At 38.3% G+C, this 21,943-nt stretch overlaps 1 protein-coding gene and 1 long non-coding RNA gene across 4 annotated transcripts in view; one reads left to right on the forward strand and one right to left on the reverse strand.

Annotated features, from left to right (window-relative positions):
- ANKRD45 (ankyrin repeat domain 45) overlaps nt 1–15,895 on the reverse strand; it is a 46,264-nt gene extending 30,369 nt beyond the window's left edge. For both annotated transcript variants that reach the window (XM_058701709.1, XM_058701708.1), the window contains exons 1-2: nt 15,840–15,895; nt 9,774–10,143 (exon numbers count right to left, since the gene is read on the reverse strand). In XM_058701709.1, coding sequence (XP_058557692.1) covers nt 9,774–10,128 — 355 coding nt within the window. In that variant the 5' untranslated portion in view covers nt 10,129–10,143; nt 15,840–15,895. The remainder of the gene's footprint in view (nt 1–9,773; nt 10,144–15,839) is intronic.
- Nucleotides 15,896–15,898: 3 nt separating this feature from the next.
- The window catches only part of LOC131496270 (uncharacterized), a 31,295-nt gene continuing 25,250 nt past the window's right edge, over nt 15,899–21,943 (forward strand). The window contains exons 1-2 of one of the 2 annotated variants that reach the window (XR_009254404.1): nt 15,899–15,995; nt 19,206–19,375. This is a non-coding gene — a long non-coding RNA (uncharacterized LOC131496270). Of the gene's footprint in view, nt 15,996–19,202; nt 19,376–21,943 lie in introns of both variants that reach the window. The other variant, XR_009254403.1, reaches the window with a different exon arrangement.

Raw genomic sequence — 21,943 nt, forward strand, 5'->3', positions numbered from 1 at the left:
GTTGCTGTAAGTTTTTTTTTAATGTTTACTTATTTTTGAGAGAGAGTGAGAGCAAGTGAGTGAGAAGGGGCAGAGAGAGGGGGGACAGAAGATCGAAAGCGGGCTTTGTCACAAACCATGAGATCATTCATGACCTGAGCTGAAGTCAGACACTGAGCCACCCAGGAGCCCCCAGCATTGCTATAAATTAATGAAGGTATATGGTAAGGTCAAAGTCCAAGAATGGGGATGATGAGTCAAAAACAAAAAATAGGCCATGAAGCAAAATACTCACCTATCTAGAATATTTCTCACAGCCTGCCTACCACCACCACTACCAGAATCTTTGAATTGCCCAAATTATGTTGTTCCATGCCTCTACAACTTTGCATATGCTGGGGTTTTTCTCTACCTGAAATAATAATTACAGTAATGAAATAAAATAATACCAGTATAACTTTAATGCTTACTTAGTATTAATACTGGTGTTTTATAAAATGGAATTCAGAATTCACTCTTTTAAATTAGTGAAACTATTTAATACATTTTAAATATGAAAATGTATAAACACAGGATATCAAAGAAAAGTATAAGTATGAAATCGATATGTTAAGTGTATATTTTCATTATATTAGCAATATAAATTATCAAACTGAAAAAAATAAGGATAAAAAACACTATAAAGAAATGTAATTAATCATGAAAGTTTCGGGGCGCCTGGGTGGCGCAGTCGGTTAAGCGTCCGACTTCAGCCAGGTCACGATCTCGCGGTCCGTGAGTTCGAGCCCCGCGTCAGGCTCTGGGCCGATGGCTCGGAGCCTGGAGCCTGTTTCCAATTCTGTGTCTCCCTCTCTCTCTGCCCCTCTCCCGTTCATGCTCTGTCTCTCTCTGTCCCAAAAATAAATAAAAAACGTTGAAAAAAAATTAAAAAAAAAACAAAAAAAAAAAACCAAAAAAAAATCATGAAAGTTTCAAGTGAAACATTATGTGATTTTTCTAAATGTCCAACAATATCACCAAGATATTTTTGAACAATTTTTTTTTTAGCTATTGAAGTTTTTCTCACTCAACATTAGTTGGAAGTGGTTATAAACTAAAACCAAGTATTTTACTTCAAATTATCTCACCTCTAATTTGAAGAGAGAGATCTCTGAATAGCTTTTTGCTCTTTTGCAAACACTGTAATCTTTTTATTAAGAGTAAGCTGTAATTTTTCCCCAGAGAAAATATTGCTGGTTCATATTTGTCTTTTTTAGTCTCTTCATGTAAAAGAGATTCCATTTCAGTTTTCTGATCAAATTCAAAATGATGAGATTCATATGTGACTTAGTTGGGAAGTTTTGGGACTCAGATTATTCTTACAACAGAAATTTTGCAAAGCCACAATATGGGCCATCCAAATTTGTAGACTTCAGTTTGGCTTTTTGTAGACATTGAGCAATTAAATCATTTGTTTTCAATCCATACGTGACTCAAATTTCATTTTTTAAATACAAAATAATATTATTATACCTATAAAAAGACCAGTGTTTCAGTTACCTTAAAATAGTGGGTAAATATTCTAGAATATGCACAAGATTGTAATACTAAAATCTGATACTATGATTACTACACTGCCTGCCATGCCTTATCCCTCAACTCTCCTTTGTCTGGTAAACTCTTGGTCATTCTTCAGGATTCAATATAAGTATCGCCTCCTCTGTGAAGCCTTCCCTGACTGTGTCCAATACTTCCAGGTCAAGTTGATTTCTCTCTCCTCTAAGCTATCTCATACCTTATCTCACCATATAGTAATTACTTATATATTTACATATTTGTTTTCTGCTAAACTGTGAACTTGCCCAAGTCTGAATTCATTCATATTTCTATAACCTCAGCTCTGAGCACAAGGCTTGGCTGTTCCTCCACCCTTAATAAATGTTTGCTGATTTTATGTGGAAAGAAATTTTTAAACAATAATTTGTTCTGGCTATGCCTGTTTGAATACAGTCGGGTTTAGTGACCAAAGCCTGGCCAGAACCAGAGGAGGTTCCATAATCAATAAACAAACTACAGAGATCTGTCCTTGGCCTCATAAGAAAACAAGGCATTTCCCAAAAGACCAGAAGTCAGGAAGATGTAACACAAAAGACCTCAAATAGCCAAAGCAACCTTGTGAAAAACAAAAAACAAAAAACAAAAAAACCCAGTATGGTACTGGCATAAAAATATACACATAGATCCATTGAACAGATAGAAAGCCCAGAAATGAACCCATAACTGTAGCCAATTAATCTTCAACCAAGTAGGAAAGATTATCCAATGGAAAAAAAGACAGACTCTTCAAGAAATGGCGCTGGGAAAACTGGACAGCAACATGCAAAAGAATGAAACTGGGCCACTTTCTTAAACCATACACAAAAATAAATTCAAAATGGATACAAGACCTAAATGTGAGACAGGAAACCATAAATATCTTAGAGGAGAATACACACAGTAACCTCTTTGCTATCAGTAGCAACTTCTTTCTAGATGTTGTCTCTGGAGACAAGGGAAACAAAAGCAAAAATAAATTATTGGGACTTCATCAAAATAAAAAGCTTCTGCACAGGGAAGGAAACAATCAACAAAACTAAAAGGCAACTTATGGCATGGGGGAAGATATTTGCTAATGACATATCTGATAAAGGGTTAGTATCCAAAATATATAAATAACATAAAACTCGACATCCAAAAGATGAATAATCCAATTTAAAAATGGGCAAAAGAAATGGATAGACACTTTTCCAAAGAAGACATACTGATACCTGAAAAGATGCTCCACATCACTCATCATCAGGGAAACAAAAATCAAAACTACAATGAGATATCACCTCACACCCATCAGAATGGCTAAAATCAACCACTCAAGAAACAACAGGTGTTGGTGAGGATGTGGAGAAAGAGGAAACCTCTTGCACCATTGGTGGAAATGCAAACTAGTGCAGCCACTTTGAAAAACAGTATGGAGGTTCTTCAAAAAGTTAAAAATAGTACTAACTGAGGATCCAGCAATTGCACTAGTAGGTATTTATCAAAAAAAGACTAAAATACCAATTCAAAGTGATACATGCACCCCAATGTTTATAGTAGCATTATCTACAATAGCCAAACTATGGAAACAGCCCAAGTGTTCACTGATGGATGAATAGATAAAGATTTGTCATGTATGTAAGTACAAATGCATACATACATACATACATACATACATACATACATACAATGGAATATTACCCAGCCATCAAAAAGAATGAAATCTTGCCATTTGCAATGACATGGATGGAGTTAGGGAGTATTACACTAAGTGAAATAAGTCAGAAAAAGATAAATACCATATGATTTCATTCATATGTGAAATTTAAAAAACAAAACAAACTAACAAAGGGGAGAGAAAGAGAGAGAGGCAGGCAAACCAAGAAAGAGACTCTTAACTATAGAGAACAAACTGATGGTTACCAGAGGGGAGGTGGCGGGGGGAATGGGTTATGGGGATTAAGGAGTGCACTTGCTGAGATGAATGATGTATGGAATTGTTGAATTGCTATATTTTATACATGAAACTAATATTATACTGTATGTAAACTAACTGGAATTTAAGTAAAAACTTAAAAAAAAACATAAGTAGCTTCTGGGACATCCTTAGGAGGGAGAACAAACTTATGATCACAGAGGCAACTGTGGGGCCCATCTCTGTTGGTATAGATGCAAGCCTGGATACTTCGCAGTTCTATGAACAAGGCATTTATTATGATCCAAACTGCAGCAATGAAGACCTGGACATGATATTCCAGTGGTTGGCCATGGTTTTGAAGGAGCAAAATCGGGTAACAATAAATCCTGGATTGTCAAGAACAGCTGGGGTATAGACTAGGGCATGGATGGATACATAATGATCACCAAAGACCAGGATAACCACTGTGAAACTGCCTCCATGGCCAGCTTTCCTACTGTGTGGGATGACGGTAATAAAGAAGCCCTTGATTAGGAAGAGAATATGCAAAAGAGGAATTTTATCTTAACACTGACCATATTTTATTGTGTGGGGTAAAGCAGCTGAACCACTGAAGATCCAAGTGTGATTTGATTCTGTGACATTTTACATTGGTAAATGTTCCTCTCTCATTATCACTGTAAACAGCTTTGTATGAATCTGGAGTTGTGGGTCGGGGGAGGGGCTAAATGGGCAAGAGGCATTAAAGAGGACACTTGGGATGAGCACTGGGTGTTATATGTAGGGGATGAGTCACTGGATTCTACTCCTGAAATCATTATTGCATTATATGCCAACTAACTTGGATGTATAGTATATAAATAAATAACAAATAAAATAAAACCATGTGTTAAGTTTTACCTTATAAAATAAAACCGCTTGAAAGTGAAAGAAAGAAAGAAAAAGGGAAGGGAAGGAAGGAAAGGACAAAAGAAAGAAGAGAATGGTTGTATGGGCAGAAATGGCTATAAGTATTGGTTATTTCCCTCATGAGCATATGGCTGACTGGGAGCTGCAGGTTGCTGCCAGGATCACAAAAGTATCACACTGCTTATTGCTAGACTGAGGAAAGATCAAAATTCAAAGTGTGGTTTGTACTGAATGTGTATCAGTTTCACACCATCGTAAAGTTGAAAAATTGTAAGACAAGCCATCGTTAAGTCAGGAACTATCTGTGGTCCCCCCTTATCCGCAATTTCACTTTTCACAGTTCTGGGCACCTGCAGCCAACAGCGGTCTGGAAGCAGATGATCCTCCTTCCAATGTACCATCAGAAGGTCAATAGCATCCTATTGCTATGTCACAATGCCTACGTCATTCACTTCATCTCATCACGTAGGCATTTTATCATCTCATATCATCACAAGAAGGGTGAGTGCAGTACAATAAGGTATTTTGAGACACATTTACATAACTTTTATTATAGTATAATTTTTCTATTTTATTATTAGTTATTATTAATCTCATACTGTGCCTAGTTTATAAGTTAAACTTTATCATAGAAAAAAAACATAGTATATATAGGGTTTGGTACTATCTGCAGTTTTAAGTAGCCACCAGGGTCTTAGAATGTATGCCCCAGGGATAAGAGGAAACTACTGTACTTGAATAATCACCTTCGTACCTGTTTCCTTGTGAGATGTGTGAGATTTTCTCTAAGATATATATTTAGAAATGGGATTCTAGATCATAGGGTACATCTATTTGCAACTTTATATAAATGTTCTTCAAAGTGGTTATACAATTTACACTCCTTCCAGCAGAGTAAAAGAATTCCCACTTCCCCTACCTTCACCAGTACTCAATGCTGTCAGATATTAACATTTTTATCAAGCTACCAGTAGCGGTAGCTCATTGTTGAAATTTGCATTTTAATAGTGAATTTGAGGACATTTTTATATACCTGTTGGCCATGAACATTTCTCTTCCGTGAATTGTTTGTTCCTATCTCTTGGGATCCTCTCTCTCTGCCCCTTTCTCTGCTCTCTCACTCAAAATAAATAAATAAACTCTTTAAATAAATAAATAAACAAACATTTTAAAAACATATATATATATACACGTATGTTTATATATATATTTTTCCTTTAATAGCTTTGTTTTCGTGTCTTATTTTAAGATACTGAGTGATATCTCAAGAATATAACAACCCCGGGGCGCCTGGGTGGCGCAGTCGGTTAAGCGTCCGACTTCAGCCAGGTCACGATCTCACGGTCCGTGAGTTCGAGCCCCGCGTCAGGCTCTGGGCCGATGGCTCGGAGCCTGGAGCCTGTTTCCGATTCTGTGTCTCCCTCTCTCTCTGCCCCTCCCCCGTTCATGCTCTGTCTCTCTCTGTCCCAAAAATAAATAAAAAATGTTGAAAAAAAAATTAAAAAAAAAAAAAAGAATATAACAATCCTCCTCTATGTTTCACAAAGTTTGAAGTTTTCTCTTTTCACGTTCATATCTTGCATGAAACTGTAATTGATTTTTGTGCACAGTACAACGTAGGATCTAATTTAATTTTTTTCCAGATGAATAACCACTGTTCTCCACATATTAAATAGCTCATCATTTCCCCACTGAAATTTAGGGTCAGCTTCTCAGTTTGTATTTTTTAAAAACCTTAATGTGATATTAATTAGATTGATAAGTTAATTTGGAAGAAATTGCCTCTTTATGATATTTAATCTCACTGTCTAAAACATATATTTAATCTGGGCATTCTTTGATGTAATTCAATAAAGTTTAAAGTTTTTGCCATAAATGTCTTACAATTCTTTTATCAGATTTATTCCTAATCTCTGTACAGTTTTGCTGTGAATAAGATTTGTATTTTTATTATAGTATCTGATCATTGATGGTTTATAGAAAGCTACTGATCTGGGATATTGGTCTTATGTTCATATTCTTGCTAAATTGAATTCTATTAGTACTAATAGTACACTCCCTTGGAGGGAGTTTCATTTCTTCCACTCAGATCCTTATATTCAGTAGTTTACTGGTAAATATTTACCAACTAGTTCTCTGGGAAGAAATCCTTGATTTGTACCATTAGCAATTTCCATGATATATATATACTCCTAACATGGCCAACTTCAAGCTACCAATGCGATGTCAACGAATTACAAAGCCCCTGAAATTTTAACAATCAGCTTGCAAGAGCAGGTTAAAGCCAGCTCCAGTACAGTACAGTGTTAGGTCTCTTATTTATTTTTCTTGTCTTACTGTACTAGCTAGGACTGCCACTATAATGACAAATAAAAGCCATGATAGTGAATATCATAGTCTTGTTTCTGATTTAATGAATGTTTCTAAAGATTCAGTATCAGGTAACCTTGCTTCAGGTTTTTGATAGAGAGCTTTAAGGAAGGTTTCTTCTATTTCCCTAAGAGCTTTCATGATGAATGAATGCAACATTGTTTTCAAAAAGACTCTTCTACATCTATTGAAATGATCGTGCAATTTTGTTCATTTAGTCTTTTAATGTAGTGAATTACACTAATATTTTGTCTAATGTTAAAATCAACCTTGCATTAATGGGATAAATCCAACCTAGTACAATACACTTTGTAATACACAATCTTAGATTCAATTTGTTAATATTTTAAGATGTTTGAATCTTTGTTATTAAATGAAATTGGCCTATAGTTATTCTTTCTACTACTCTCCTTAACTAGTTTTGCTATAAAAGTTCTATCTCTCATAAAATAAATTAAGCAGTTTTCCAACTCTTTATATTCTCTGAACATTGTATAAGCTAGAGATTACCTATTCCCTAAAAGTGCAATAAACCTTACCTTTTGAAATATCTGAGCCTAGAATAAGGTGGGGGTGGAGAAAGGAGACGTATTTTTATTACTTACTCATTTTTTTTTTCAAAATAACCATTGATCTAGTCAAGATTTCTATTTTTTTTCTTGAATTAATTTTGGTAATTTACACTTTGTAAGAAAATTGTCTATTTCATCCAAGTTTCCAAATGTATTGTCATAGTTATTTATAATATTTTCTAATGATTTTTGAAGTCTTAGCTTTTCCTTTGTGAATGCTCTATTTTTAAAAATTCCAAATATTATTTATGCTCTCGATCTCTCTGATATTATCCAATATCAAAAATCACCCAATATTATCAAAGGTTTTTCAACTCTGTTGAAAGCAGATTTGGGATTTTTGTTGTTGCTGTTGTTTACTTTCTACAGGTTATTTATTTTTTATAATTTGCATCCAAGTTAGTTAGCACATGGTGCAACAATGATTTCAGGAGTAGATTCCTTAAGCCTCTTGCCCATTTAGCCCATCCCCCCTCCCACAACCCCTCCAGCAACCCTCTGTTTGTTCTCTATATTTAAGAGTCTCTTATGTTTTGTCCCCCTCCTTGTTTTCATATTATTTTTGTTTCCCTCCCCTTATGTTCATCTGTTTTGTGTCTGAAAGTCCTCATATGAGTGAAGTCAGATGATATTTGTCTTTCTCTGAGTAATTTCACTTAGCATAATACTCTCTAGTTCCATCCACGTAGTTGCAAATGGCAAGATTTCATTCTTTTTGATTGCCAAGTAATACTCCATTGTATATATACATATATACAATCTTCTTTATCCATTGATCAGTCAGTGGACATTTGGGCTCTTTCCATACTTTAGCTATTGCTGATAGTACTGCTATAAACACTGGGGTACATGTGTCCCTTTGAAACAGCACACCTGTATCCCATGGATGAATACCTAGTAGTGCAATTGGTGGGTCATAGGGTAGTTCTATTTTTAATTTTTTGAGGAACCTCTATACTGTTTTCCAGAGTGGCTGCACCAGTTTGCATTCCCAAGCAGATTTTGGTTTTGTTGATCCTCTCTATTGTTTCTTTATTTTCAATATCATTACTTCTACTTTTTTCCTACTCTTCTACTTTCTTTGGATTACTCAGTTGTTCTTTTTTTCTAACTCCTTGAGTTAAATGCCTTGCTTATGATTTTCAATGTTTCTTATATTCTGTTATATGTATTAAGCTAGAATTTAAATTTTAGTTTTATTCCACAGGCTCTGACATGGAGTGATCCTCTTGTCACCTAAATATTTCATAATTTCTAGTGTATTTTCTACGACCAACATATAATTTAAAGAGTGCTTCTGTTTTCCAAATTATAGGGGATTTTCAGTTCTCTTTTCATTACTACTTTCTAATCTTATTTAATTATGTTTAGAGAACAAAGACACATGCTCTAGATTCTTTGATATTTGTTGAGACTTCCTTTATGGACTTAATTGTGATCAATTTTTTAAAATGTTCCATGGGAGCATTAAGAAAATACATATTCCTGGGGTGCCTGGGTGGCTCAGTCAGTTAAGCATCCGACTTTGGCTCAGGTCATGATCTCAAGGTTTGTGAGTTCAAGCCCCGCCTCAGGCTCTGTGCTGACAGCTCAAAGCCTGGAGCCTGCTTCGGATTCTGTGTCTCCCTCTCTCTCTGTCCCTCCTCCTCTCACTCTCTGTCTCTCTCTCAAAAATAAATAAATACTTAAGAAAAATTCTTGGCGGGGGCACCTGGGTGGCTCAGTTGGTTAAGCATCCGACTTCAGCTCAGGTCATGACCTTGCAGTTCATGAATTTGAGCCCCTCATCAGGCTCTGTGCTGACAGTTCAGAGCCTGGAGCCTGCTTCAGATTCTATGACTCCCTCTCTCTGCCCCTCTCCTGTTGATACTCTGTCTCTCTCTGTTTCTCTCTCTCTCAAAATAAATAAACATTAAAAAATATTTTAAAATGTTTTTAAATGTATATTCCGTATTTTCTGGAAGTCATTGTTATTTTTAATTTTCTTCAATGACCATATTTGCAACCTGAAAAAAAAAAGGTGACTGAATAAAAAGAGATAATTAGATCATGACTACAAAACTAAAAAATCTTCAAAGGAGTGATAATATTATTATTAAGCACTTATTATATATCAACTTAGCATGTGCCAATTACAGTGATAAGATATTTATATTTACTGTCTTTTTTAATCCACACAGCATCCTACAAGGAAAATACAATCATTATCCCCATTTTGCAGATGAAGAAACAGAAGCACCAAAACATTAGGTAACTTGCCCAAGTCACACTGCTAATCACGAGTGAAGTCTACGTACTTATCTACTGAGCTATATCATCATGTACACAGATACCCACATTTTCATATATATGCATATGTATATAATATATGTAAAATATAAGCAGGCATAGCAAATTCATCCAACTTTAAATATAGTACATAGCATCTTTAGGTAGTCATAAGTAATACTGATGAGAGAAAAAAGACAAAATACCTCTGGTGGTTTTTTCGTTCAGATTCACACCATATTTTGCCAAAGCTCTAATCACATCACTTTGCCCAGCCATGCAAGCTGCATACAACAAATTTCTCCCAATGATGTCTTCTTCCAAGAGTAGCTGCATGGCCTGTTCATGATGAGGGTTCTCAGGATCCTCAAAAATCTTCTGCAAACCTTCTACATCCCCTGTGAGGGCAGGTTGTAAGACAGGATTAAGGGTGCCTGTTTCTTCTGGTTCTTTCGATTCTCCTTCATCATCACCTTCTTCTTCTTCATCATCTTCTTCTTGCTGTGAGGAAAATATTGATCTTTCTGAACTCTCTGACTCTGGAGGTCCGTCTGGCTCCATTAACTCCAAAATTACCTGAGGCCAAAAAAAAAAAAAAAAAAAGTAATAGAAATCTCTCAAACAAATCAGTATTTGTTTATTCCATTAGTCAGCTGATAATACAGATAGGATGAAAATACTTAACTGGCTGAAAATAATTATAACAGTAAATTCAACAGGAACAGAAGAAGAAACAGATCAATGTGGGCTAGATTCATTAGGAAAAGATTGAAAGAGAAATTGAAAAGAATGTTAAAGAGACTCACCTGCCTAAACAAGGGTCCATGTTGGGAAAAAGTGAGAAATATAGTGGGATTATTGGAGCCAGATTAAAACTTTAAACGTTAGGTACTGACACTGACAGAATTATTCACTCAGTAATGCTTACTGAAAGCTTACTAATATACTATGTGCTATGTAGGCACTAAGTAAATTACAAAGAAGAATCAAATTTATTTCCTGGCCTCAGTGACTATTTCAAAGGAGAAAATATCACATGCACAAAATGAGTGTGATAAAAGGTAACAAGTGTTAAGTATCATAAGACGAAGTATGCTATGGTAGTTCCGAAGGGATGAGATTAATTCCAGGTACAATTAATCACGGAATTCTTAGTGTTCCCTCTGGCAGAACACATATTAAATTGGTAATGATTCAGAGAACAGTAGCCTTCATATGTATAAGTCCCTTTCATATGTATAAGAATGTTTGTAGGGGCACCTGGGTGGCTCAGTTGGTTAGGCATCATACTCCTGATTTTGGCTCAGGTCATGATCTCGCAGTTCAGGAGACTGAGCCCCAAGTCCGGCTCCATGCTAACAGTATGAAGCCTGCTTAGGATTCTCTCTCCCTCTCTCTCTGCCCCTCCCCTGCTAGAGCTCTCTCTCTCCCCCTCTCTCTCCAAATAAATAAATAAACATTTTTTTTAAATATTAAAAAAAAAAAAGAATGCTTGTAGCATCACTGTTCAAAACAACAAAAATCCCAGGCAGGAAAAAAAAACAAAGCCCACAAACAGGAGCATAAACTGTGGAATATTCACACAAAATAATATATAGTAGTTAAATGAATAAATTAGGGTGATACCATGTGGTCAGCTTATAACATGGCTCCCAATGACCCTCACCCTGCCTCCTGGTATTCATACCCTTGTGTAATTCCCTCCCTTTGAATGCAGGCTGGATATAGCAACTCTCTTCTAATGAGAATACAGCAACAGTGATGGGATGTTATTTCCATAATTTAGTTATAACAGACTGTGACTTAGGTCTTGTTGGTATTCTCTCCCTGGCTCTTCTCACATAGTATGATGGGCAGGGCCACCTTTCAAGGAACAGAGGGCAACCTCTGGCCAACAGCCAGTAAGGAATGGAAGTCCTGAATCCATTAGCCCATGAGGAACTTAACTCTGACAACAATCATTGATAGAGTTTGGAAGTGGATCTGCCCCAGGTGAACTTTGAGATAACTGTGGTCCCATGCAACACCTTGACTTTAGCCTCATGAGAGACACCAAAGTAAAAGATTTAGCTAAGTTGTGCCCTGATTCATGAGTCAGAGAAACTGGGAGATAAAGAACGTGTGCTGTTTTAAGCTACCAAGTCTGGGGGTAATTTGTCACACAAAAATAAATAGTTGAAGCACACAATGATATGAGTGAATCTTAGCAATACAATATTAGTAGGGAAAAGTAAATCCAAAAGACTATATGTATCAAGATCTATTTTTGTAAAGTTCAAAGCAATTAAAATTAAAGTGGACTTTTTAGGAATGTGAATAGACTCAGTAACACTAGTTTTTAAAAAAGAAGAAAAGCAAGGGGCACCTGGGTGGCTCAGTCAATCAAGTGTCCGACTTCAGCTCAGGTCATGATCTTGCAGTTCGTGGGTTCAAGCCCTGCGTCAGGCTCTGTGTTGACAGCTCAGAGCCTGGAGCCTGCTTCAAATTCTGTGTCTCCCTCTCTCTCTGCCCCTCCCCCACTCGCACTCTGTCTCTCTCTCTCTCTCTCTCTCCCTTTCAGAAATAAACATTAAAAAAAATTTTTTTTAAAAAGAAGAAAAGCAAAATTCAACACAGGATTCAGGATCATGTTTATGGTGGGAGGATAGGGGGAAGACACAGGAAATGGGATAAATGGCTTCATATATTTAGTAAAGAATATGGCATTTAAGCTGGGCCATAGAGAATGGGAAAGATTTGGTCATTCAGAAGTCAGAAGGAAGGGAAATCTACTGAGGCAGAATAACATCTCTATCTCACATAGCCCTACACTAATCTCTACCTTCACTAAATGTATATACTTGTAGGCTGTTGAAGTTAGGAATTCTTTGATTACAAATAACAGAAAAATAGTAAGATCAACTTCTAAAAGTAAAAGATTATTCTCTCACATAACAAGAAATTTAAAGGTGGAAATGGTTCATCAGCTAACTCTCCACCCCCGACACACACACACACACACACACACACACACACACACACACACACACATATATTCTTAGAGAACCCCAATTGAGAGGATTCTAGTGGAAGATAAGGCTAACATCCCACCATGAAGGCCAGATACAAGACCCTCCTCCTCTCCATCGCAGCACAAGCTTGGAGGCAAGAACACAAATTAGGCTCGACCAACCAGCTGCTCAGTCCCAGGATCGTGACACTTCTTTTAGTGTTGTTTTTTTGATCGCTGCATTTTTTATTGACATATAACATTGTATTAGTTTAAGGTATACAACATAATTATCTGATCTGTGTATATATCATAAAATGAATACAAAATGATTATAAAATAAGTTAACATCTATCACCTGACCGAATTACACAACTTTTTTCTCATGATGCAAACTTTTAAGATTTAATCTCTTAGCAACTTTCAAATACAATGCAGTATTGTATTGAATTCAATACAGTATTGTTAGCTATAGTCACTGTGCTGTACAGAACATTCCCAGAACATACGCATCTTATAACTGTAAGTTTTTACCTTTTGACCCCCTTTACCCATTTCACCGACCCCTAACTCCACCTTTGGCAACCACCCATCTATTCTCTGTGAGTTCAGTTTTTTTAGCTTTCACATGTAAGTGACCAGGATCTTGATTCTGGGACATATAAACATGAGGCTAGTCATTCGACACAGTGACAACAAGAGTGTACTGATCAAACTTCCTCCTGGGTACCTGCTTTGGTTCTTGCAGTCTGCCCCTCCAGAGCTGCCTTGGTTTCCTGCTCATTTCTAGGCACCTCGTTATCATATGGGCCCCTGATACATTACTCAGACACAGCTGTCTTCTCCCAAATCTGATCTCCCCTTCTTTAGGAATAGAGCCCTGTTCTTTATTCTTTTAATCACACATTTAAAAAAAACAATATTTATATTGGAATACAACTATTTCCCAGTCTCCCTTGCAACATGATGTGGCCATATGTCCAAATAGTACACATAAGATGTAAGTAGTGATATAGTATGAAACTTCTAGGAAAGTGTAATTCCCTCTCACTGGATTGCAAGCATGCACACAGCCATTAGCTTGCACAGCTAACTTAGACCAGGAGGTAGGTGTCCTGTCCAAATACATATATATTATTTAATATGTTATATTGTATATAGTATATATAATTTTTTTAAAAAATTGTTTTAATGTTTATTTATTTTTGAGAGAGAGAGAGAGAAGAGAGAGAGAGCAGGGGAGGGGTAGAGAGAGAGGAAGACACAGAATCCAAAGCAGGCTCCAGGCTCTGAGCTGTCAGCACAGAGCCCGACTTGGGGATCAAACTCCAAACTGGGAGATCATGACCTGAGCCGAAGTCAGATGCTTAACCTGAGCCACTCAGGCGTTCCTAGTACATATAATTTTTATTTGTACTATATATATATATATATATATATTAGTTTATATCTCATTTCAATTTTCCATATGTAAATATATATATATATATATATATATATAATTTCTATTAATAGGGTAACCAAGTAACTTATTGTTCAGTAGTAATGGATACTTTGTCCTGGGAACATTGCATTATGGGGTATACTTGCATGTATGTTATTAACCAAAATACTATTTATCCTTACTACATGTAATATACTGATGTTTTTATTTCCATTATAATTTTTAAGGCTGGGTGTCACCCACTAAATTGATTTCATGACCCACTAATGGGGCACAAACCACACTGTGAAAAAACATTAGTTTTGAATAACCTCTGCGGAACTATAACAGGAAATCAACAAGAGAGAATTTAACAGAAGTTAGACAGCATGTGTTTGTGGTTAATAGCTTGGGTGACATATGCTTCAATGTACCTAGAGCAGTTCCAGTTACATCTGTTCCCCTGCTGTAGTTTTCAATTGCATCTTCTTTTACTCTCAAAGGTATCAATTCCTCTTACACAATAAGTTGTTTTGTCATCCTATTAATAACACTGTCATCTTCTGGAACATATCTGCTATAGATACCCATATTCAAACCTTAGCGAACACAGGCAAAATGTGTTTAGAATGCCTTTCCTCACTGGCCTAGTAGGGGCCCTATGAGACCTTGAAGATACTGAGAAAATCCTATTTATAGCTCATATCTATTCCTGTTACTAGGCCTAGAATACTTTTTTTTTTCTCCTCCATTCCTACTAGCCAAATCCTATTTAGGCCAAGCTATAAACCTACTTTCTTCCTAAAACTTCCTAAAACTTTCTTTGACTCCTCTCTAGAATGCACATGGGTCTCTGCCTCCTCTGATCTTTAAAGGTAATTTTTTAAGAGTGAGGGCCGCCTCACTTCTGTGCGTCAGAAGGACGTGCTTTTTAGTCTTTATTTTGGTATTTATTAATTACGTGACTTTTCTGAACTCCCTCTCCTTATTTGTGCAATGAGAGTAGCGCCTGCTCTGCTTTACTTAATTAGAGTTGGGAAACAAGTCCATAACTCTTCCTTTTAACTATAAAGTGTGAACTCTTTTCAAGCTGCCAAAGTACTAATAATAGAAAATCACATAGGCCGTGGTCTCTACCCAATAACTAAGCCATTCCCAGGAAGCCATGAGTAAGTAAACCAGCAAAGACAGAGTGAGATAAGGGATATAATGGAACAGAGCTTTCAGAATAAGAGGCTGGACAGCTAAATTATACTCGGAGACAGGGAGTTCGGAAAAGGCTTCCCAGAAGTCGTGACCCCTCATCATGGAAGAGTAGGAGTCTTAAAATGAGGAGAAAAGGGCAATCCAGGGAAGGAGAAGCATAAACAAAGGGCAAGGAGGCACATAAGCTTCAAGTTATGACAGAGGAATAGATCTTAAGGGCCCTTTAGGCTAACTGAATTTTTTCTTCAAAAAACGTGGTCCCTCGAGGACTTTAAGTCCCAGCTCAAGAAGACATCAAAGGGCAGCCCTGGGCCCCGGGGGTTAAACAAAGAAAGGCCTGAAGAAGAGGAAACAGAGTGGCAGCCACACCGCGCGTCCCAGAAGATCCCGTGGGGCGGGCGCCAGTCACTTCTGGACACCCGAGTTCGCCTTCCGGCCTGAACCCCTGAGGGACCCTCTGGGATCCCCGAGGCTGTCCGCGGGGCGAGAGCCGCTACGGAAACCTCTGGTGAGAGGCAAACCCCGAGGACGCCGCGGCCGAAGCCCGCTCCCCCTGCCGCTCCCGCCCCAGCTGCAGTATGAAGAGACGCCCATTCGTCCCCGGCTCCCACCCCCAGCGCCCACCGCGGCCCTCCAAGCGGGACCCCGACTCACCGCTCGTCAAGCCCCTGGCTTCCGCGGTTACCATGGCGACGGCGCACCCATGCGCCGTAGCACCGCCCCGAGCGCTGCGGTTCCGGCAGCGCGCGAGGGTCAAGGTTGCCAGCGTGTGGTGAGAGCGCGGGAGAACACCGGTAGGAATACATCCGAGTGAGTTAAATGCGTCCAGATCGGTGGCGTGCGTGTTTTTTTTATTTGGTAAAATTTTCTATAATATGGTCTATGTTTAGTTTACAACTTAAAAAAATAAAATAAAACTTGGGGCGCCTGGGTGGCTCAGTCGATTGAGAGTCCGACTTTGGCTCAGGTCCTGATCTCGGTGTCTGTGAGTTCGAGCCTCGCGTCGGGCTCTCTACTGACAACTCAGAGCCTGGAGCCTATTTCGGATTCTGTGTGTCTCTCTCTGCCCCTCCCCGGCTCGTGCTCTGTCTCTCTCTTTCTGTCAAAAATAAACATTAAAAAAAATTTTTTTTAATAAAACTTAAAAATAAGGCGTGCACATTGGTTGCCGGGCGCATCTTAAATCTTCTTTTTGGCCTTTGAACCAAAGAATTTTCCAAAAATATGAGGATGCTTTCTGAAAACTAGCAAAGATTGTAATTATAACACGGACAGCTTGCTTAATTTTCTAGTCTGTTGGGGGTCTCTGTCTTATGGTTTGTGGTCATTGTCACCTTGCGTTTCCTGAGAACTCACAAGTGCCAAGTATGTGTGTGAGGATCTTGGAAATTTACCTATCATTTGGTTGAGGAATTTAAGATCCAAAACAGACAAAGTTTTAATCGGGAATAAGACAAGGGCTGGAACTGGAGCATCAAAAGAAGCCAGCAGAGGGGCGCCTGGGTGGCTCAGTCGGTTAAGCGGCTGACTTCAGCTCAGGTCATGATCTCGCGGTCTGTGAGTTCAAGCCCCGCGTCGGGCTCTGTGCTGACAGCTCAGAGCCTGGAGCCTGTTTCAGATTCTGTGTCTCCCTCTCTCTCTGACCCTCCCCCATTCATGCTCTGTCTCTCTCTGTCTCAAAAGTAAATAAACGTTAAAAAAAAAATTGAAGAAAAAAAAAGAAGCCAGCAGAGAAGTGTCACGCTTACCCAGAAATTGTGTAAATGTCCATATTAATCACAAAGCGAAGACTTCGAAGTTTTGGTAGTAAAGACAACTAGTGAAGGAAAACATTCGTTTCTTTACTATTTCTACCAGAAAACCTTTGAGGAGATAATATTTTAGAAGAGCCCAGAACATTTGAGCTGAAGGCTGAATAGCCTGTTTTAAAATAAATATTTGTTCTAAGACCCAAGCAAAATATTGCTATCATAGATCTGAACTTATAGAATAAAGAATAAAGTTGAAAAAATGTTTATAATTATTAACTTTTTCTTATTCAGAGTAGTTACAATAGTCAAAATATTAAAGTTCAACATTACGGACAGGAACAATAGTCTAGAAGCTTTGTCATCTGTTCTCTGGCTCCTGCCATCACCATGCAGCACCTTTGCTCTGCTTAAGCACCGGTTTCCTCCTGAAGTTGTTGGTGGAACAAGACCTATTTAGGTACACAATGTATTATAATATGTATGTACTATGTGTTTCATAGCCTGGTTGGAGTTTTTTTTTTTTTTTAATATCTGGATGGAAGATGACTTCTGGTGAATGATCGTGCATGAATCTGTTTTTAATTAATCTTCATAGGGTCTGAAGAATTCCCAAATACGACTGCTGATGTAAAGGCTTAAATGGATTTAGATCCTGCAAGTTAAACAGAATTCTTAAAGATTATTTTTAGTGCTCTGAATGCTAGAAAGGATAGAAAGACTCTAAGTACGTCCAAGAAACCTAAAAGCAAAGGGCCTTGTTCTCCTCTTAACTCCACGTCAGAAAACAGCTGCATGATTCATTTAGGCAAACCAGGTTAGAAACAGCCTTATAAAGGAGAATCCTGGCCTGAGGGTGACCCAGATGCCACAGAAAGACTTCCATGATCCCCTCTGACTCCCATCCCCTGCCCCCCAAGTTTGGCATAAGAATTTTCTTTTATTTTTTTTTTTAATGTTTTTATTTATTTTTGAGACAGAGAGAGACAGAGCATGAACAGGGGAGGGGCAGAGAGAGAGGGGGACACAGAATCCAAAGCAGGCTCCAGCTCTGAGCTGTCAGCACAGAGCCCGACACGGGGCTCAAACCCACGGACAGTGAGATCCTGACCTGAGCCGAAGTCAGACGCTTAACCAACTGAGCCACCCAGGCGCCCCTGGCATAAGAATATTAAAAAAAGCCATTGGATCCGAAGGGGCCAAATGGATGTGCAAGAGACAAATCTTAGCAACAACCTGTGGGTACTAACAACTGTACTAACAATGCAGCTAAGACAGTGAAGTTCTGGTATACAAAAGCTGAAGGAGCAGAGGAGTTAAAAAGTATTCAAGCTCCCCGGAAATTAGGTCTGCTCCAGAAAATTATGGTAGGGGGAGAGGTTTCCAAATTGATTGAAATTATTTTTTTCTACCCTAAGAGAATGGGGCTTCTGAATAGAAATTATGTTAATTATTATTGTATTTCTTGAATTCCATAGTTTATAGCTTAGGAATCATGTTCATTATACAGTGTTAATTTCTGATGAAATAACAGGATAGAATAACCAGTTGAAAGTTACTCCAAGGTAACTTAATATGCTGAATTAATAATTATATTTCATTGATTGATGGCATATCACATGCTAAGTACTACGCTACTATCGCTAATTTCCATAGCAACTCTTCGAAGGTGGTATTCTTATTCTTGAAACTGACACGCAGCAAAGTTGAGTCACCTACCTAAAACCATACAACTAGGAAAGGGCTGAACCAGGATTTGAACATAGGGCAGCCTGGTTTAAATCACCACAGATTGCCACTGGTTAGCTATAAACTAATTAAATATTAGGGATACCTGTCCAAAATGGTAATTTGATTTCCAAATGATCCATTTGGAGCCATTCTTTGGGCCGTAATTAGATACTAATGCCATTCTTGGAGTGTCGCTGAAGAACTACTTCTGCAGATCACTCATCTCCACAGTTGAGAGAACGTCCATTGTTTTTGCCTGTTGTTCAGCTTTCCACCCCTGGTTATAGCACCAGTTTTCCAGGAGGGAGACTCCTTGGTACACCCTCTGTCCATGTGGTTGGGGGGAGCTAATCCCACTCCAGACTGAGTCCTGGCCAAGCAGTGCTTCCTACACTTGGTTATAACGTAGGATATAACGTCATATATCTTGGTTATAACGATCAGGTCAGGAAAAAAATCATAGAACACAAATCAATGCAATTAAGCTAATCCTGAATTTTTGCCAGAGCTGTAAGTAAATGGGCATTCTTTTCTTCAGCAGGGGTTGATGAGGTCAGCCTCAGTTGTTACTGGCCGTCTTGCCACCCTGTGGGGAGAGTTTGACAGAGCAATGGAAGAGCCAAGAAGTGAACAAGAGATTGAAACCCGATGCCATCACTTGAGCCCTGGTGGTAGACATGCCTGAAGCCATTTTTTATTTTCCTTTTTCAGGTATTACAGTCAACTACTTTTTTCAGAGTCATCCAAAAAAGGATTATATTTCTGTAACTTGCAATATCAGTGCCCCATGATGTGGAAGGGGAAAAATACAGTATGGTTTTATTTTAGAAACATTCTATCCTTTGGGGTAAATACATGAAATTTGAGAAGGATAAAATTGCAGTTAGGTATTTCACTGGTGGATGAACAACTGTGCTTGAATATCACTGGTTAGAGGATCAATGTTAACCTGGAGGCAGGTTTCTAGCAGGATGCTCTGGTGTTCTATCACCCTCTCCATCTCAACATCTTTGTGTCGGTGACTTAATTATAGCCCTATAAGGCATACTTGTGAGATGACCCAAGGCTCAGAATAGTAAATAATGTGATAGAGGATGGCAGAATGAAAATCTAAAATCAAAAGATAAATAGAAATGTAATAGGCAAAGAAGTGGGAAAAGGCATTCCGAAAGAAATTTCTAAAAAGGCATGGAGCCACAAAAGAAATAGCACAATAAATTCATAAGTAGATTGTAACAGGCAGAGAATATGTGGTTGGGAGAGAGGTGAGAGATGTAGTTAAAGGGGTTGGAAGAGGTCAGACGGCAATGTGGAAAACAGTTTGGAGGAAGACAAGACACAAAGAGAAGCCAAGAGTGACTCCCAAGTTTCTATCTTGGATGACCAGATGGCTAGGGGTCTTCTAATTTAGAGATATTGTGATATTTTTAGAGTTAGAATCAGGGTGATGTGTTCAGTCTTCGACAAGCAAGGGCAGCAATTTCATTGTGCCTCTAGCCAACATACATTTGTATCTAAAGCTCAATAGATAAGACTGGGATATAAATTTGGGAGTCATTGGCATATAAATGTTAACTAAAACCTTCAAAGAGGATAGAATCATCCAAGGTGAATGAATAAAAGCATAGAGGGCTCAGGGCAGGCCCGGGGGACAGCCACATTGAGGAGTAGGAATGGGAAGATAGGGAGAGAATGAACAGACCCAGGTGAGTGTAGCAACACAGAAGCCAAGGAAATCATTTCAAAAAAGACTGAAGAAACGACAATGGAATTTGGCACTTAGGGGTAACCTTGATGGGATCAGTTTTAGTGAAGGGTGGTAGGCAAAATCAAGATTGCAGGGGACTGAGGAGTGAATGAAGGAGATCAGGAAGTAGAACCACTAAGAATAGAATATTCTAGCTCTGAAGAAGTAGAATAAAAAGCTTTTTAAGAAAACTAATTGCAGGAAATGTCTTTATTTTTAATGTAAGATAATTTTGGCATTTGTCAGACGTAACATCAGGGTAATTGATTTCACAACTATATTTGGAAACAAAGTGGTGGCAGTGACTATCTGCTATTCTTTTGAAAAGTTAGAAAAAGATGTAGAAGAAAGAAATTGCTCAGAAGTTAAAGGAATACAAAGTATCAAAGGAGATGTCACTGCAGGGAGAGGATCACAGAAGCCTAAGTGTATCTATAGTGTGACAGCAAGGAACTGTTAGAAAGAGAACATTAGGGGAAGAGGTGACTGATGAAGTAAGATCCTAAAAGAAATTAGAAGGTAAAGGGCTAGAGTATCTATGGAATTATGACCTCAAATAGGAAGAACTTCACTTGGTCTCCTAATTTTGAAGTGAAAAAAGTAACAGTGGCTTGGATACGGATAATTTTTCATCCTATGGGATTTATAGTTGAAGAAAACCAAGCCTGATGACCTTAGACCAAGTATGCTTAAACTGAAGGAGGAAGGGGTTAGGGGGTGGGGGGTGAGAACAGCATGAAGATTTGGCAAAAACAAGTAAAAATTGTGGTGGCGTTGAAGAGGTGATTGAGATTGAAGACCATGAGTTTGAAGTGACCCCAACCTGCACAATCAAGTGATTTTCTCCAGCAATGCTCAGACACCCACTTTGGTCTGAAGTTGGTATGACAGAAGGGTAGAGGTACACGTGGATGAAAGTGCTGGGGAGAAAATTAACTCTTTCTTGTCCAGAGAAAAGTTGGTCCTTTTCCCTCAGCTTCTGGAAGGTAATTTCTAAGCCCTTGGAATGTCGGGCCTGTCTTTGTTTACCTGGAGCCCTTGAGCCATATACTATGATGGTCTATGCTAACTATGTGGTATGTGGGGCCTTGGGCCATGCAGCATCACTCAACCTATGCATGGGGTGGAGACTAACCATTTCTACAACTCTTATAGAGGGTCCTTCCGCTCTGACCCTCCTGCGCATTATAATAATTGTATCTACCTGACCTATGAGGATTAGGTTATGTCATCTAGCCCGTATTGTGTGTATGGGGGAAGTGGGGCCATCCTGACATCCTTGCTGCAATCAGGGAGCCCAGTTGTTTTTTTCTTAATTTAAATACAAGTTAGTTAACATATAGTGTAATAATGATTTCAGGAGTAGAATTTAGTGGTTCATCACTTAACATATAATACCCAGTGCTCATCCCAACAGGTGCTCTCCTTAATGCCCATCACCCATTTAGCCAATCTCCCCACCCAACACCCCTCCAGCAACCCTCAGTTTGTTCTCTATATTTAAGAATCTTATGGTTTACCCCCCTCTCTGT

The sequence above is a fragment of the Neofelis nebulosa genome, chromosome 15 (genome assembly GCF_028018385.1).
Source record: "Neofelis nebulosa isolate mNeoNeb1 chromosome 15, mNeoNeb1.pri, whole genome shotgun sequence".
Taxonomy (NCBI): Eukaryota; Metazoa; Chordata; class Mammalia; order Carnivora; family Felidae; genus Neofelis; species Neofelis nebulosa.